This window comes from Euphorbia lathyris, chromosome 9 (genome assembly GCF_963576675.1).
Source record: "Euphorbia lathyris chromosome 9, ddEupLath1.1, whole genome shotgun sequence".
In the NCBI taxonomy this organism is placed as follows: Eukaryota; Viridiplantae; Streptophyta; class Magnoliopsida; order Malpighiales; family Euphorbiaceae; genus Euphorbia; species Euphorbia lathyris.
The window spans coordinates 67,520,761-67,540,251 of NC_088918.1; the positions used below are offsets into that span (position 1 = coordinate 67,520,761).

Sequence of the window (19,491 nt, forward strand, 5' to 3'; positions counted from 1 at the left end):
AAAAATCAACTAATATATACTGCATATCAGTAAATAACAAACAACTAATAGTAACCATAAACAGGAACATGTGAAATAAGCGAACCCTAAAACTAAGGATACCTCATGAGCGACAAAATATTTTATCATAAAAAGGAAAAATGTTGTTTTTTTTTGCTCTTAAAATACAAATTGGTATATATGGATGACTATATTAATCCTCACCGGATAAAGATTATGGTTTGTTTTTTATAAAGTAATCATTACTTTGTGTGTTTATAAAATTAATCCAACACTGATTTGGTTAAAATTAATATATTAATTAGTATGAGTTTTTAGATTTAAATCTAATCAGAAAAGTTACTTCAATAAATAAATTTGAAATTTTTAAATAGTTTCAGCTTAAAATTACATGTAAATATGCATAATTATATATATATATATTTTTTTTTTTTTTGTTACAAGGATATAGATATATTCTCTAGTTCATTCGCAAGGGGGAGAAAAGTCATAATGGTCTCTCTCTGTGAAAACTATAACACAAGCGGCAATAATGTTGAACTGGGCTTTTCAAAACAACTCTAGAATTGACGGCGGTTTTCATTTTTGTTTGTAAAAGAGGAAGCCATCAGAAAGCAGAGGGAAGGGAACGGAGAAATATGAAGAACCGGATGAACTCTTCTCCTCCTTCTTCTACTTCAGTGTTTCTTCTTCACTTGAGTTTTCTTCTTCTTCTTCTTAACTCTTCCACTGCTCAAAATGTTACCACGGACCCAGCTGAAGGTACTAATTCCACTCTCTCTTCTGTTTTCTCTTTTTGTTAGAATCGGAATCAGAAATTCAGAATCGGTTCATAATATGACTGTTTTTGATCATGGATTAATTATCAGAAATCGAAGATTGAAGAATCAGTGAATCGTAGTTCATTATATGCCTAATTAATTTCTTCATTTCATTAGATTATAGTTTGGGAATCGGAAGCTGCTCTTCCGAAACTGAAACTGTTCTTATTTTTCACCATATAATAGTTCAGGGTCAAGGGTGGTTTAGGTATTGGGTAGGTTGGGCTGGGAATCATGAGCTTCACAAATTAGCTGTCTCGGTTTTGTCTTTTACTCTTTTTATTATGGCAGATTAGTTAATTGATTATTGAAAGGCTTTAAATTTATTAGTATTTTCTATATTTAATTTTGGTCCACTAGGGAAATTTGAGTTTTTTTTTTTTTTTTTTTTTTTTTTTTTTTTTGAAGAATTTTAGAAAATTTCTATACTATTATTATTGGTGCATTTTTTTTTTAATATTTTCTTTTGATAGGAAAAAATGTTTAATATTTTAATAATATAAAAATATAGTGTTTAGACTACAATTGAGTTTATTTATTATTTATTTTTTTTGAAGCATTGAGTTTAGTATTTAAGAATTGAAGTAAGTAAAACTGATAAACTATATATTAAATAACATTACTTTGAAAATTATTAAGGAACGTGGGGTTTTTTTTTTTTTTTTTGTGTGGATAATAGTAACGTGGTGGTTGTACGGAAAAAAAGAATAAAAGGAGACTAGTCATTATTATTTTTGAATGGTGCTTACCTTTTCAACTATGATGGCCATCTTGAAATCATATGATTTCATTTTTAACTTTATGGGCCAAATTTTACCAAATAGCTTTTTAGAAAATTATCAAAAATATTTTTTAATTTACTACCATTAGTATAATGTTAGTGGATTTTGATTACATGGACCACCATTTAGTATTTTTACCGTTATTTTAGGTTTATTAGAATCGGCAGAGATTCAAAATATCATAAGACTTAGATTTAATAAACCTAGATCTAGTGGACGGTTTGGTCATTAAGTATAAATCAGATACCAAATTGATACCATGGAGATATTGCTATGTTTGTAATTTTTATTTTATGTCTGCTATTTTTGTAATTTACTGAAATTTTAAGCCCGAGTATCTCTCAAAAAATAAATGGAAAAGCATATGATAAAAAACATTCTCTCTTTTGCTAAATAAATTGTCAAATTTCATAAAATAGATAATTTATGAATTACAATATCAACAATAAGATAGGCCTTTGCTTTCAAAATAGATATTAGAACTCTTTAGAATTAGTTTCTTTGAGAAAATGGATAATGTGATAGGTGGTCCTAATTTTTTTAAAATGATTATGTTTTTATGATGATTTAATTCATTTGGATTATATAAATAATGGAGTTCCACTTGTCAATTTTCTATTACTTTAGATTTATTGGCTTTTTTATCATAATTTTTTAATATGATGGTGACATATTGTTAAGTGAGATATGAAATATAGAATTTTTGAAACTGCAAATGTAAATAATAAATAACAATCTTTTATTTTTATTCTTATTATTATTAAAAAAATGTATGTAATAATCTGGAGATGGTGAAAACAGTGAGAGCACTGAACACGATATTTGAAGGATGGGATTTGAAAGCAATAGATACTTGGAATATAAGTGGAGAGCCATGCAGTGGAACTGCCATTGATCAATCTGAATTTGAAGTTCCTGGCAATAATCCAGCTATCAAATGCGATTGCTCCTTTAACAAAAATTCCACGTGCCACATCATAAGACTGTATGTATATTTTTCTTCTTCTTTATTCTCAAATTTATGTGATTTCATATCATTTGGGGACATACTAATTACCTTAATCTCATTTGAAGTTTTACTGCTTCTCATCTTTGGTTATTACTATTTTATGTATTCTTAGTAAGTTGTTTTGTTTACTGCTTTATCGTGCACAAGTCCTAAGGACAGTTTTATCAGATATTATTGTTTTTATTGGATAAAAAAGAAGCACTAAATTTTGGAATTCAAACTAACAAGTGAAGTTTGTAATAATAATTTAGGTAAATTTTGATTTTAACGAAATAGACGAACTGATATGAAATTCTTCCCAAGGTGAAGTAGAAACAAAGGGAGAAATGTATTTAGTTGAACAAAATCTGGTGCTTCTATATATTGTTTGTTCTAAAAAGGGTTAAGTGATTAGTTCTTGGTGAACTACTTTTGCAGGAGAGTGTTTGACTTGAACAAACGAGGAGTAATTCCAGAAGCAATTGTAGAGTTGAAACATCTAATCTTTTTGTAAGAATTTTCTGCATTTTTACCTGTTAAGTTTAATATACTCTTTAACTCTTTGATACTTTCGAATTTCATTGAAGTTATTTTCTAAAAAGAGGTCTAAACTTGAAACTGAGAGTTTCTTGAGTTTTCTTTTTCTTTTTTGGATAATTCTTATATTTCGAAAGTTGAGTATCTGTCCTTGCAAGTTGCAGAGCCTCTGAATATTTTCTAGTCTTTTTTGGTACAATACTCATACTAGCCCACCAATTCTGTATCAGAGTAGGATGACCAAACAAATCAATCTATGAGAAATTTATTTGATTCCTCTGCATTGCATTTTTGAATTCATTTTCCAGTTTCCTTTTTCCCATTCTGATTAAACTATTCTAGGTCAATTGGGTTTTCCACTCACGTCTGGTTGTGATTTGGGGGTGAGTTTTGATTATATATGTTTTCAGATGGGTCTGAATCAGGTCAAAATTTGCCACTCCTAAATTAATTTTATTTAATTGACATGGTAGAGTATTTGTTATAGTGGAAGTATATAACATTACATTTTGCTTGATTGACTTTTGTAGGAAACTTGACAAAAATTACTTCACAGGGCCCTTGCCTGCATTCATTGGAAACTTAACAGCACTAAGGGGTTTGTAAGTACATGAATTATTTTTTATCACATGATTTAACACTTTCAGACTTTATTTTTTAATTCCCTTCAGAATCTTATATGATATTTTACACATTAGCAGTAGTTAGATAAACTTTATGCATATCTAATATGTTAATTAGTCAAGTGATATAGTTCTTCATGTACCACTGCGTACATGATTTCATAAACATGTCGTTTGACATATCTTGATAGAATGTGATCGAAGTGATCAAATAAAAATGATGGAACAATGAATACTAATAATAGTAATAAAAAGCTTCCTATTTCCTGGCATTACAAATGTCATTTTCTTTAATGATAAAATTTGTTTTAATGGTATATGAAAAATTTGTTTTTTCTTTTTTTTTTGGTAAAGACTGAACTAAAACAAAACGAGCTAAACTAAGAAGCTATTAGCCTCGTAAGTGATATTAAATAGCATATCCTTGTAAAATAGAAGTTTGCTAAGTGTTCATTGATAGTTACATAATTCTTATGCCTTTTGTGATTGCTTGCTTGATATTAACATTATGTTCATTACCGAGACCGAGTCAATGACCATATATATTAGTGTTATGTATATCTTTTTTTGATTAATTTTATTTTGGTTTCATGGACTAGGTCAATTGCCCACAATGCATTTTCAGGGACCATTCCAAATGAAATTGGAAACTTGAAGGATCTAACCTTGTTGTAAGTTTAGCCATCTCTTATTATGTCTCTATTACTTGGAAAGTTTGTATCTTATTTTAGTTCTGTATAATAGTATAGCAGTAAGAGATTATAAGATTATACAACAGTGAATCTGATAATTTTGTTGCCTGGTTAACCGAGTAGAATCACATATATTGGCTTGTTTTGATTGTAGTCCGATCGCTTCATGTTTATAGCAATGTCTGTCTCTGTTATGATGTTGATATTTTGGAAATTATTTTGATTTAAATCTGTGAATAATGTTAGAAAAACTGTTAGTAACTCAAACTATTCAAACTTCAGAAAAATAAAAAAATAAAAAAATTTGAAATAGAAGTTTGGAGTATATCTCTTTGAATGTTCTTGGAACAGGTCTTATGAATAGATCATTTTTTTCTTATGAATGTGTCTTTAGTGTATTTATAAGTTTGAAAACTATTTTCTGAGAAATATCTCTTTGAATGTTCTTGGAACAGGTCTCTTGGTGTAAACAATTTCTCTGGCACACTGCCCCCAGAGATAGGCAATCTAGTTAAGCTTGAGCAGCTGTAATTTCCAAATTCAATCTCTCTTCCTCTTTCAGTTTAATCATAAACACACAGACGCACATTCACACGTTTCAGATGCACAAATTTCAATCAATATTAATGATATATGTGATTAAGTTTGAATTGTAAAATTTACAGATATATTAATAGTTGTGGATTAGAAGGTGAAATTCCTACGACATTCGCCAAGCTTCGAAGCATGAGAATATTGTAAGGGAAAATCAATATTCTATGTGTTTATAATGAAACAATATGATTCTCAGTGATTATTATTGATGAGTAAAATGGTATATATACACAGCACAGTTCACGTTTCAGTGAAACTCTAATTCTGTCTAACTATCTAACTGTTGTGTAAATACAGTAAATTCTATAAACAGTAAATACTACTAAATATCTCTAATACACCCCCGTAGTTGAAAGGTTCGGAGGCCGAACATTGAGACTATTTCTGAAATCTTCGAAGAGTGGTGTGGGCAGCCCTTTTGTGAAGATGTCGGCTATTTGATATCGTGACAGGACATGAAGCACGCGGACTTCGCCTTTGGCGACCCGTTCCCGGACAAAGTGAATGTCCATCTCGACATGTTTTGTGCGATGATGTTGAACTGGATTGCCGGTGAGATAAATGGCGCTAACGTTGTCAAAATAAACAATAGTTGATTTCTGTATCGGATATCCGAGCTCAAGTAGAAGGTTGCGAATCCAGCATGTTTCAGACACCACATTAGCCATTCCACGATACTCTGCTTCGGCGCTGGACCGGGACAGCGTGGGTTGTCGTTTTGCTGACCAAGAAAGTAGGTTATCTCCAAGAAAAACACAATACCCGGAAGTGGAGCGACGAGTGTCGGGGCACCCAGCCCAATCGGCATCGGTGTAAGAAATCAACTGACACGGAGATGAAGCAAATAAGGTGAGACCAAGATCAAGAGTACCTTGTACATACCGAAGAATGCGTTTAAGAGCTGCCATGTGGGATGTCTTGGGGTCGTGCATGAACAGAAAAATTTGCTGAACGGCATAGGAGATGTCTGGTCTGGTGAGAGTGAGGTATTGAAGGGCACCTGCTAACTGTCTGTATTCCGTGGGATTGTGATAAGCAGATCCTGATGAGATGCTGAGTTTCTGTTTTGTGTCAACCGGAGTATTAGCAGGATTGCAGGAGCCTAGACCAGCTTTGGCAATAATTTCTGAGGCGTACTTCTTTTGAGATAAAAAGAGGGAACCCGGTGACTGTCTAACTGAAATGCCCAAGAAGTAGTGAAGAGGCCCCAAGTCTTTCATTGCAAATTCAGAGTTCAATTGAGAAAGGATCGACGATTGAAGTGTATCAGATGAGGTGACAAGTACAATATCATCAACATAAAGGAGGATGTAAGCTGTTTCTGTGCCTTGCTGAAGTATGAACGGAGAATTATCAGAAATGCTATTGGTGAATCCCATGGTGGTAACGAATGTAGCAAACCTGTGGTACCAGGCCCGAGGAGCTTGCTTTAAGCCATATAGAGATTTCTGAAGCAGACACACATGATCAGGATAGTTGGGATCACGGAAGCCCAAAGGTTGATGCATATATACTGTTTCATTAAGATTACCATGAAGGAAGGCATTTTTGACATCCAATTGACGGATATTCCATTGTTTTGACAAAGCAATGCTAAGAACAGCACGGATGGTCGCTAGTTTGACCACAGGACTGAACGTTTCACCACAATCGATACCAGCCAACTGTCCAGATCCATTGCCAACCAGTCTTGCTTTATACCGTTCAAATGATCCATCTGACTTAGTCTTGTGCCTGAAAATCCAACAACTACGAATAACATTAGCATTATGTGGACGGGGTACGAGTACCCACGTCTTATTTTCAATAAGAGCTTCAAACTCATCAGTCATGGCTTGTGTCCAATTTGGATCACTTAATGCAAGAATCGGTGATTTGGGAATAGGGGATATAGTGCTAGGTGCAGAGGCAGACAAATTGAGCATTCGATGGGGCTTGTGAATGTCGTGTTTGGCGCGGGTAGTCATATTGTGGTTATTTGGATTGAGCAGGGAGTTGTGCGTGTCTGGGGAATTAGGCTCAGAGGTAGTGGAAGGCAAGACAAGAGAGGTAATATTGTTATGCGATGGAGGAGAGGACATGAGAGTCGGGGCAGACGACTCGATACGAGATGAGGAGGGAGACGACGGGTTAGAATCATACGGAACAGGCGACGCGATGGGAGGAGACGACCCTGGCGACGCCGACGCAACGGATTTAGTGGACTCGGACGACGACGATTTGGACGACTCGATGGACGAAACACGGGGAGACGACAGGTCGACACGAACAGGACGGGACGCGACGCAGGGTGATTGTGGGTCGGACGGTGACTGACTCGATGTGGGAGATTGAGAAGCATGAATTAGGGAATCTGTGTCAATTGTACTATTTTCAGGAATAAAAGCGCTGGGCGCTGATGTTAACGAGAATGGGTAAATTGACTCATTAAACACAACGTGACGGGATATGACGAACTGGTTTGTTGCAGGATTAAAGCATTTATATCCTCTGTGATTCGACGGATAGCCGAAAAACACACACGGAGAGGATCGAGCTTCGAGTTTATGACGAGATGTGGATGGAATGAGAGGAAAACAGAGGCATCCGAACACACGTAGATGAGAGTAGGTGGGATCTTTTTGATACAGAATTTTGGTGGGAGAGTTACATCCTAAGACTTTGTGAGGGTAAATATTTAACAAATATGTTGTGAGTTCAAGTGCATGATGCCAAAATTTATATGGAATTGATGCATGGTTCATGACAGTACGGATGATATTATTTATGGTTCGGATGGTGCGTTAGGATTTACCGTTTTGATGGGAAGTGTATGGGCATGAAAAACGAAATTTCATTCCATGATCATTGCAAAACTGACGAAAGGATTGATTGTGAAATTCACCTCCATTGTCACATTGAAAAACTTTTAATTTTTCGCTCAAATTGAGTTTGGACATATGAGCTGAAGGTAAGGAAAACATAAAATACTTGTGATTTATTTGCTAAAGGAAAGGTCCACAAGAAATTGGTATAACTGTCAAGGAATAATACATAGTATCGATGACCACTAGAACTCAAAGTAGGAGATGTCCAAAGATCACTATGAATTAAATCAAAAGGCATACATGCAACATTGTACAAGGACTGAAATGGTAGTTTGACTTGTTTTCCATTAATGCAAGAAGAACAAACAGAAATATCCTTAATCCTATTACAAGAAATCAGATTTTTATTCTGCAGGACACTCAAAATAGGAGGTCCTGGATGACCTAATCGACTATGCCAGACATCGGAGGATAATGCAGTAAACGCGGAATGAGAAGACGAGGACACGGAAGGACTAGAAGTGACTGGATAGGCATCAGTGAGACCAGATATAAGCTGCAGAACTATCTGATCATTGGTAACAGGGCAGTCCACATTGGAAAGTTGGTCAGATAAGGATTTTAGGTTTTGACAGTAGGAGGATATGTCAGAGAAACTTTCTAGCTTGGTTTTGGAGAATTCCTGTTGTAGGAAAAGGGCACGAGAGTTCTTGTTATCTGAAAATATGTCCTGTAGACTAGTCCATGCATTAGCTGCGGTGGAATCCGCCTCAATGATGGTATGAAGCATATCGAGGGATACTGTGCTGTATATCCATTGAAGAACAACAGTGTCAATACGGGACCATAGGTCAGGGTTTCTGGCTTTGAGGGAAGTAGCTAGTGTCACAGATGGAGGAATAATGTGGTCTAGGACTTGGTATGCTTTGGCATGAAGTTTGAATAGAGCTGCCCAGGTTGGATAATTACCTTTTTTAATATCCAGGGTAATTTTGACAAATGTCGAGATGTTGGAAACGGACAGGGAGGGATGATTCGAGGTGTGGTTTTCATGTGAGGGGGATTCGGTGTTGGAATTGGCTGTGTTATTTGTGTTCGTGTTAGAGATGGCCGAAATGTTTGTTATGGCTGCGGAAGGAGGAGGAGTCGGCGGCGACAGGGTGGGTTTAGGGTTGGCGGCCGGCGGAATTTAGGGTTTAGAGGGAAGAGGAAGATTTCGGAATTTTAGGTGAGGAAGGAAGAGTTAGGTTTAAGCTCTGATACCATGAAACAATATGATTCTTAGTGATTGTTATTGATGAGTAAAATGGTATATATACACAGCACAGTTCACGTTTCAGTGAAACTCTAATTCTGTCTAACTGTCTAACTGTTGTGTAAATACAGTAAATTCTATAAACAGTAAATACTACTAAATATCTCTAATATATAAGTGTATAGTTGATTCTCTTCTCTCAGTGATTATTACTTTAACATGACTTATTTGTATTTAGGTGGGCATTTGATAATCCTTTCACTGGCAAAATACCAGATTTCATTGGGAATTGGACAGGTCTTGACACATTGTGAGTTGATAAAAATGTCTAATTTTATTGACAAAATTACCAAAAATAATGAACTATTCGAATGATATATAGCCGTGTAAAATGGACAATGATTTTCTATAAATTGAACTTAGGAGATTGCAGGGGAATTCTTTTGAAGGTCCAATACCATCCAGCTTTTCTAAGTTAGTCTCAATGATCAATCTGTAAGTAACTTGCCTCTCTCTCTCTCTCTCTCTCTCTCCTGAGCGGATATGTATGTACATGCATTTACATGTAAAGAATGTCAATATCAGTAGTTTTTATATATGGCCATGCAGACGGATCAGCGATTTGCATAATGCGAGCTCATCGCTTGAATTTATAAAGGATATGAAGAATTTAACGGACTTGTAAGTTGTTAGCTCTCATAATTATTCATTTCCTGTGTTTTCATAGACTTTACATTAATAACTTATCTCTTTGATCAAAAGGACTCTGAGGAATGCTTTGATTAATGATATTATTCCATCGAACATTGGAGAATACAGAAGTTTAAAAACATTGTAAGTCTTATAAGATCATAACTGTGATTTCCTTATATCATTAGTTGTTATTACATCATCATCCTTTGCATTGCAGGGATTTAAGCTTCAACAACTTAACAGGCCAAATTCCAAATGCTCTGTTCACTTTAACTTCTCTTGAATCCTTGTAAAAATCAATAACCTATCTTCTTTACTTTGTTATTGATGTTAGATATGAAATTATGAATGTTGAATTTTAGGTTCTGCATTTTGATATCTTGATTTGACATTGGTTTTCTTTTTGGGGGCATTTTCCTCTATTGTCATTGTGATATGGCCAGGTTTCTTGGAAACAATAGTTTTTCTGGAGGTCTTCCTGACGAAAAAAGCGATATTCTTCAAACCATGTAAGTCATAGAATTGTATATGATATGTTGAATGTAATTGCATTTCCTCAACAACATTTAAACTCAAAAAATCCAATTTAAGACCATGGTTCAAGTTTGCCCCTTCGATCTATAAAGCTTGTTTCTAAATGTTTTTCCTTTGGCATTTTCTTTTTGGTGTCTATGCTCCATTTCCTCTCATTGTTGTGTAAACTTTTGATGTAATAGATCATATATTCGACTTTTATTGCATTTGAATATTCATTATTACAAAATTAACTCATTTTATTGATGCATTCATGTTTGTATTTGTCAAAATATTAGGTTTTGGCATCCTTCATTCTTTTCCCTTTTGAGAATGAAAAATAGAATGTTTGAAACAATTGATATTTGATTCTGAACATTGTTTTTAATTTTAATTTAATGTATTTTTTTTGTTGCGTCTTATTGCATAGGTTAAAGGCTTTATAGATTCTCCTTCCAACATGCTTCAACTAGTTCACTTGTCAAATTTGCTAATGAAGTCCATTAGCATAATAGTTCTTTTGTTTGTTACTTTGTTTTGGCATCTATGCACCTAATGTTTATTGTGTAAATTTCTTTAATAATAACTAGAATAAAACTAGAAATTATAATATATATATATATATATATATTTTAATTTAATTTAGGAATTTAGATAAATTTTAGTTTGACATGTAATAATTAAAACACATCTCAATAATTCTCCTCACATGCTGATGAATACTCTTACAGTTTTACTAGATGAATATCAAATAAAAATTGATAAATGATATCTGCATACTCATTCTTATTTTTTGTTTTGGTATGCAGAGATTTATCTTACAATCAGCTTACAGGAAGCTTTCCTTCATGGGTAAACCCAAATTTACAATTGTATGTCTCTTTTTTTTCTGTCATTTTCTTCATTCACATGACACTCCTTTATCATTTACTATATCTATATGTAGATATACCAATCTTCTCAGTTGTTTTTCTGATATTTGAGGATGAGGGAATGGAGAGGCCGAGTTTCGAACCCTCTTACCTCTCCTTTGTTGAGATGTACCAATTTAGATACACCCAGTTGGTATACTCGTCGTGTAAATACAATTTAGAGCAATTAGAAGTTAGGTGAGATAAGTTAGAAAACTAAACTAGATATATGTAAAAAGAAAATGAACTTCACCACAAACTCCGGTAATTGCTATTAGATAATGGGAATTAATTTTTATTTTTATAAATTACAAGAATCTTCTTAATCACAACCACTTATTTTTAAATGAAGAGTGGAGACCTCTTCAGCATGACCTGTCATGTTAAGACTGACTTGAGAGGACCCAAATCCGTGGAATATTTACTATCTTAGGCATGTTGAATTCCCATTAGGGAATATAAATATCTTGTTATGTTTTATCTTCAACGTCTATTGCACTAACTGTTGCGTGGAATTATTCAGGAATTTTGTTGCCAACAACTTTTTATTTGACAACTCAAACATAAGGTAAGTAAACTTTGTGTTTAATTGGATTTTATTTCCACCAACATAGTAATATTTGTATTTCTCAATCAAGTAAGCAATAATAGTTATTCATCCATGCAGTGTTATTCCGGGATTGAATTGCCTGCAAAGAAATTTCCCTTGCAATAGGAATGCTCCTCGGTGTAAGCTTCTTTGTGCAATTATTGGGTTTTTCATGAATTTTTTAATTATTTTATTCTAATAGGAAAGTTGGTCATTAGATGACACAGTTATCAGATACACATGGTGAAACTATAAGTACTTATGAACAAAGAATAGCAGTTGGTAGCTAACATTGTGTCTTTGATTTGTTAACTGTTATAGATGCAAATGTTTCAATTAAATGTGGCGGCCCAGAGATGATAATTAATGGCAGAGTGTACGAGGCCGAAAATTCATCCTTAGGTGCTGCATCATTCTACATAGCAAGTAGCCAAAAATGGGCAGTTAGTACTACAGGCATGTTTGTTGACAGAGTAAATCCAACATATGTCGAAGATACTTTATCGCAAGTCACCAGCACCAACACCCCAGAACTTTATTTGACTTCAAGGCTCGCCCCTGGTTCGCTTAGATACTTCGGCCTAGGCCTCGAGAACGGAAATTACACAGTAAGCTTATTATTTGCGGAAACAGGATTTAAACATAGAAGCTCTCAAATCTGGGAGAGTGCTGCAAGGCGTGTTTTCGACATCTATGTTCAGGTAGATATAGTTTATGCAACCTTGCGTTCGAGAATTATTCAATTTAGAAACCAAACTGTGTTTGAGTTTCAACTTAAAATTCGAGTTGTCTAGTAACCTTTTTTTGTACAAGTGTTAAGTTTTAGCTATTAATGCAATGGCTTGCTTGTATCATAGGGAAAGATGCAGTTGAGAGCCTTTGACATAGCAAGGGAGACGGGTGATGTGGAAAGAGCAGTAACAAAGACTTTTAATGCTACTGTTACTGAAAACCATCTTGAAATTCACTTATTCTGGGCTGGTAAAGGTACCTGTTGCACACCTGTACAAGGCTATTATGGACCAATTATCTCAGCTTTGAGTGTTGTTCCAGGTAATGAATATTGTTACTTGAGATGTTTAAAATGATAAAATCTTCTCCTCGTTAGTTATTTTTTAATGGTAGTTTAATTCTCCGAGCAGAGTTTAGACCATCTGTAAGCGGAATACCACCAGGTCTTCCACGCAAGAAGAACACACAAGGATTGATTGCCGGCATTACTGTGTCTGCTGGAGTTCTAAGCTTTATATTGATTGTTGCAATCGTTTATATAAGAAGAAAAGCTGCCCTTGATGATGAATTAGGTAAAACTAATAATGACAAAAAAGTTTATAATCATTGCAGTTTTTCTGATGCTTAAAGTTATTTATTGTAAGCAAATTGAATATCTTTCTCCGATTTGCAGTGCTTTCTGGAATAGGCTCTAGACCAATAACTTTTAGTTACTCTGAGTTAAAAACAGCCACGAAAGACTTTAGCCCCTCGAATCAACTCGGAGAGGGAGGATATGGACCTGTATACAAGGTAATTTGTTACCTAGATTAGCATATTTTTCGAGTCTCGAGTTCATCAATTGATTGAGAAGGCTATATGCATCAATTTTTGCAACAACTTTTCACAGGGTACACTTTCTGATGGGAGGGAAGTAGCAGTTAAGCAACTTTCTCTAGCATCACATCAAGGGAAGGATCAATTTATAACTGAGATTGCCACGATATCTGCAGTTCAACATCGGAACCTCGTGAAACTGTATGGCTGTTGTATCGAAGGAAATAGACGTCTCTTAGTTTACGAGTACCTTGAGAACAAGAGCCTTGATAAAGCACTCTTTGGTATGCAGATAATCATTGCTTACTGAATTGAATGGTATGTTATTCTTGTAGCATTTTATATCGACTGTGGCTACTAATGCAGAGGCAAATGGCTTGCATCTTGACTGGGAAACGCGCTTCAATGTATGCCTCGGAATCGCTAGAGGGCTAGCTTATCTTCACGAAGAGTCGAGACCGAGGATTGTCCATAGAGATGTTAAAGCAAGTAACATTTTGCTTGATTCAGAACTCTGCCCCAAGATATCGGATTTTGGATTGGCAAAGCTTTATGATGAAAAGCACACCCATATAAGCACTCGGGTTGCTGGGACCATGTAAGCCCTTTCAACTATTTCCTTCCTTTTTTTTTGAGGGTAACGTAGAACCATGGCCCCTCAATTTTTGGTATTACTAACATGATGATCCCTTCAAAATTAGACATTTCACGTGGTCAACCGATATTTATAGGCTTAAAGTGTTATTTAGCCCCTGGTCTATTCAAAATTTTGTCATTTGGCCTCTGACCTATTATTCGGTCACATTTGGCCCCTCAACTATCTCAATTGGTGAAATTTCATCCAAATTGGGATAGGTTAGGGGTAAAATGTGACCAAATAATAGGTCAGGGGCCAAATGACAAAATTTTGGATAGATCGAGAGCTAAATAATGGTTTAAGACATATTTATATTGTTAGATGATCATTTGGAATTTTATGTCAAAGCTTAGGGGGCCATAATGTTAGTAGCGCTATAGTTCAAGGACTATAGATTTATTTTACCCCATTGTTTTGTGCTGGAAGGTATCATGAAACCAAAAGATTGAAACCCTCGACCAGTTGGTCTAGAGGCTCTGGTATGCAAGGATAATATTATTATATAAAAAAATATGCCACTTTAGCTCCAACAAAGACTATATTTTTAAAATTTAAGCAACAAAAGAATAATTGAAGAAACATTGAGGTTATCTTAAAGAGAGTTTTCCTTGCAGTGGGTATATGGCACCAGAGTATGCAATGCGTGGACATCTCACAGAGAAGGCTGATGTTTTTAGCTTTGGTGTTCTTGCTTTAGAGATCCTAAGTGGAATACCAAACTATGAAAATAACTCTATCGAGAGAAAGGTTTATCTTCTTGGATGGGTAAGGAGAAACAGTTTGGTATTAATTTTTTTTTTTTTTTTCTGGCATAGGAAACAGCTAATTTTTAACTGTAGTATGTGGCAAAATTTATCAATTTAGTGGATTTTTCCTCAGTATAATGTCTTTTCTGAGGAAAATTCCTTAAGCATGTTTAAAAAAATATATTCCGAGCCTTATTCTCTTGTATGGATTGTCTGAATGCCTACAAAATTGGTGTTCAAACACCGGTTTTGGAAGTAAAGAACCCAGGGATCCAATTACCAGATTAAGTGTCTGATGCTGCTGCAAGTGCAACTGAAAAAGTTGCAGCAACTATTCTATATGTGATACCAAGTGTTACAAACACTGGTGTCAGATGCTGATATCTGACACTGAACCCGGTGATTGGATCACCTAGTTCTTTGCATTTGGAACTGGTATTTTGAACACCAGTTTCGTGATCCTCTGACACGGTTAAAAATTAGCATTAATGGACACTATCTTGCACTTGTATAAATCTTCATAATGAGTATTATTGTGAGGAAAAATCCCCAATTTAGCCCCCTCCTGTATTTTGTCACATCTGGCTCTTGTTCTTTTAGTTTCAGGAACATTTGACACTTCTATTGGGCGTGGTTTACATGGAAAAGCACACTTAATGGAAGGACCAAATGTTCTTGAATATAAAAATACAAGGGCTGAATGCAAAAATGAAAGTAGTTCAGCTATATTTATGAATTTTGTCGATTCCCTGGGCAGAAAAACGAGCTTTTTCCTTTCACATTTACATACATTCCAACTTATTTCTTTTCTCTGTGCATATTTCCAGGCATGGAATCTGTATGAAAATAACCAAACTTTGGCATTGCTGGATCCAACTTTGATGGGTTTCGAAGAAAATGAAGCTCTTAGAGTTATAGGGGTTGCTCTATTATGCACCCAAGCATCACCACTACTCCGACCGACTATGTCTCGTGCTGTAGCAATGCTCACAGGAGACATAGAAGTGAGTTCAGTGACTTCAAAACCAAGCTATTTGAGTGATTGGGATGTTAAAGATGTGAATTGTGGCTTCTCTTATGGCAACAATACTTCAACATTTACAAAATCTGAGATTAATGCAACCGAAAGATATGGAAGTCGGAATGATATTAAACTTGACGTTAACCTAGGATTTGATCCAACACCTTCTCCAGTTAATGTCACAGAAACAAGGCTTAGTGATATAATTGGGGGAGGGAGGTGAGTGCTTTCTTGAAGCAACAGATTGTACAGTTATATCTTTCTTGCTATGATGTTCCATTATTGTCCATTTTTTTTTTATTTGGAACAAACCATTTTCTTTTTTTTTATTATAAGCATGTATTGAAGAGGGGGATGTTGAAGAATGATAGAAGTTCACAACCTACACATGGAGATTACAAAAACAAGAAGGTTCGTTAGTTGTTAATAGTGTTAACAGAATTTGGAGCTAAAATGTTAAGTTTGTTAGAAATCTGTTAATTACTAAATTTTTACGGTTTTGATGACGTGTCATTGGATTGAATAAAATGTGTGTATATGCATAAGTTATAATTTATAACAATTAATGAGAAATAATAGAAGTACAATTTTCTTTTTCTATTCTATTTCATTTCATTCGAAATATTTGTAATGTTTCCACTTAGCATGACTTTATGGTGAATGACATTTTTATCTAAATTGAATTTGGATTTTTTTTTTTTTTTTTTTTTTTTTTTTTTTTTTTGAGGAAGAGATCAATAATCATAAACTGAGAGCATCGTTACATAAGTAAGGCCAAGCTACTCCCGGACTATCTCCAAGTAAAATCAAAGGTGATTGCAAATCACGGGCCCATTTAGCTAAGCAATGAGCCGCCTTATTTCCTTCTCTACCAATAAACAAGAATTTGCAAACTGAAAAAGCTAAAGACAAATTAATAACTTCTAAATATAGAAAATGGAGCGATGAGAGTGGTATCGGTCCTTTGGTGAGTGAGTCGATCACCGTCTTTCCATCGGACTCGACATAGATGGTTTGTAGATTATTGCTCTGCGCCAAGATTAGGCTTTCCCGGATTGCCAAGAACTCTGCAGCTTCAGCCGAAATACAGGGAGAGGCCATTATCCTCCCATTCAGCGTCACAATTGATTTTTGTGATGCCATCGGGAGGCGGACGCCAAACCTTGTAAGAGCCAGCAGGTAAATTGTTTTGGGCAGGTTCCGTTGCTTGCGGCAGGCGGGATTTCCATTCTGTAAGGAAATTACGGGCTTTACTTATCAATTGCTCGGGAGCTATTGTAGTTCCTTCGTTTATCAGTAGGTTCCTCCTGTACCATAGCCACCATGTCACGATAATTCCCAGCTCGCCATCTCCATTGCTGCTTCTTTCCCAATTTCCGATCACCCATGATATAGTCTTTTATTTTAAAAGAAAATATTTTTTAAAGTATGACACCTAGTGTGCTGCTTAATCTTTTCCGTAGGATGGATAAAGGTCTGAATTGGTAAAACTCTTCCATGAATATTTTTCATTTTCAAGGTTGTAAAAAAACGTAAGGTATCAGTTAGGTGAGCAAACACTTCGAAGATTAATTGGATTTATATTTTTATATTTTTTATAATTCTTATTAAATAAATTATTATATAAATGGTACTATGTAAAAAAATAATATAAAATATTGAAGATAGAAAAACTTATATATTTTAATATTTGTTACATTAATGTTAAAAAAGATGTGTCTATAAAATAACATTAATAACAAAATGTTCCAAAAAAGATACCATTATCCTTAAAAGTAACATTTAATAGTTTTAGATATTTTGTTTTAATTTTTGGTTATTTAAAATTAAAAAAAATGACATAAAATTAAATGGTCAATTTTTTTTTAAAAAAAGACTGTTTAGGGCCGTCTAAATCCGCCTAGGATCCGTTTAGAACAGCTTAGGACCGCTTGAGAGGCTAAAAATCAGTAAACCGTCTTAATTCGGTCTACTTGAGAAAATTGAAATGGTGTTTTAAAAATTCTCGCCTGAGCCGGTTTTAGAACACTGCTCATTTCTGAACTTAATATGGTTGTTTGCATATATAGAGAACTAAGAAACTCTTCCAAGAGAAAGACCAAAGCCCAGTCCATGTATATAAAAGTTTACTACTTCATTGTCAATCCAATTTTAAGCATAATTATAGCCCATGTTTTTGTATATATATCCATAATTAATTGCTTAGTTCCTTTTTATGTTTATTTTATATTTCCTTGTAAGGATGTAAACGAGACGGGGTGGAAAATGCATTTTCATGTGAATCCTGTCATTTTTATATGCATGTCTTAGTAAGAAGTTATGCTCAATGCATGCTAGTTCTATATGCAACCTATATCTAATCAATATATATGTTATACTAGACTTTAATTCGAAAAAGAAACCAACGTTGGCTCTAATACCCTTTATTTTTTAATATTTAACTGTGTTAATTAGATATTATGCATATAGGGCTGAGTTATGGAATATAAATCCCATCATAACAAATTACATGAGTTTTATTAAAGTTTTGAATTAACTTTAAAATCAGTATTCGAATTAATTCTATTTATAAATATAGTATTAATAGCTGTGTAATTAATTATTCTTATACAATTAATTATCAAAATAACAAACCAAACATTAATGTTATGCTCTAAAAATATGAACCCAATGAGTGGCAGAAAGTTGAGTGACATTTCAGGTATTCCTCTAACCAATTCTCTCGATAACTACTTGGGGGATCCCCTCCATAGTGATAGAGTTTCAAAAGCCTCCTTTAAGGATATCCTAGATAGGACGAATAAAAATTGTGCTAATTGGAAAGCTAAGACCCTCTCCCTTGCGGGTCGTCTTACTTTGATCCAATCTGTGAATGGTGCTGCCCCGAATCATTTAATGCAAGCTTGCAGGTTGCCTGAGCCGGTTCTGAATGGGCTTGATAAAATAAATCGTCGGTTCCTTTGGGGGGATTCGGAAGAGGGGAAGAAGATTCATTTGGTTCCCTAAAAAGAGGTTTGCCAACCTAAAAATAAGGGTGGGTTAGGAATCAGACAAGCCAAAGATAATAATAAAGTTCTTTTAATGAAGCTTCTTTGGAGGATGTGGCAGAATCCGGACGCTCTTTGGGTTCGGTTATTGTGCGGGAAGTACAGAAAGGATAAGATTTTTGGGGGCCCGAAAGAGAGAGCTCTGAATTGTTCCTTCTTATGGAAAGGGGTTAACGCTATTTTCGCTGAATTTTGCTCTGGGATTGGGTGGTCGGTGGGCAATGGCAGATCTATTAGTTTCTGGAATGATACCTGGCTTGATAAGACTCCCTTATCGGAAGTGTGTAGTTCTCCTTTGCCTCTAGATATCCGAAGTTGGAGTATCGCTGATGTAGTGAACTTGGAGGGCGATTGGGTTTGGTCGAAATTTGAGTCTTACCTTAATCTTGAATCGCTCCTTAAAATCCGTGGAGTTAAAGTTAGTTGTAATGAGGAGGATAGGGATAGCCATTGTTGGTCCTTGACTAACAATGGTACTTATTCCTGCAAATCGGCTTTTGAAGCTTTCAGTCCTAACTTGGATATCCCTCCTTCTGCTTCCTGGAATAGTATTTGGGCCTTAAAAGTTCCTTACCGCATTAGGAGCTTCATGTGGCTTAGTACCAAGAATAGGTTGCTAACTAATGTGGAAAGGAAGAGGCGCCATCTTGTTGAGGCTAATACTTGCTATAGGTGCAAAGTGCAGGC

General features: G+C 34.9%; 1 protein-coding gene across 2 annotated transcripts; it reads left to right on the top strand.

Annotated features, from left to right (window-relative positions):
- Positions 1 to 481: 481 nt before the first annotated feature.
- On the top strand, positions 482 to 16,355 carry LOC136205476 (probable LRR receptor-like serine/threonine-protein kinase At1g56140). Of its 2 annotated transcripts, XM_065996082.1 has the most exons (24): positions 482 to 762; positions 2,405 to 2,588; positions 3,030 to 3,101; positions 3,659 to 3,730; positions 4,351 to 4,422; positions 4,899 to 4,970; positions 5,109 to 5,180; positions 9,338 to 9,409; positions 9,523 to 9,594; positions 9,709 to 9,780; positions 9,862 to 9,933; positions 10,010 to 10,081; positions 10,236 to 10,301; positions 11,115 to 11,177; positions 11,740 to 11,784; positions 11,884 to 11,945; positions 12,127 to 12,506; positions 12,663 to 12,858; positions 12,948 to 13,109; positions 13,211 to 13,329; positions 13,427 to 13,637; positions 13,720 to 13,951; positions 14,605 to 14,755; positions 15,564 to 16,355. In XM_065996082.1, exons 1-24 carry the CDS (start codon positions 639 to 641, stop codon positions 15,978 to 15,980), a joined length of 3,132 nt encoding a protein of 1,043 aa, XP_065852154.1. In that variant the 5' UTR covers positions 482 to 638; the 3' UTR covers positions 15,981 to 16,355. The 2 variants fall into 2 exon arrangements, with proteins under 2 accessions (XP_065852154.1, XP_065852155.1); XM_065996083.1 differs by lacking the exon at positions 5,109 to 5,180.
- Positions 16,356 to 19,491: the final 3,136 nt, after the last annotated feature.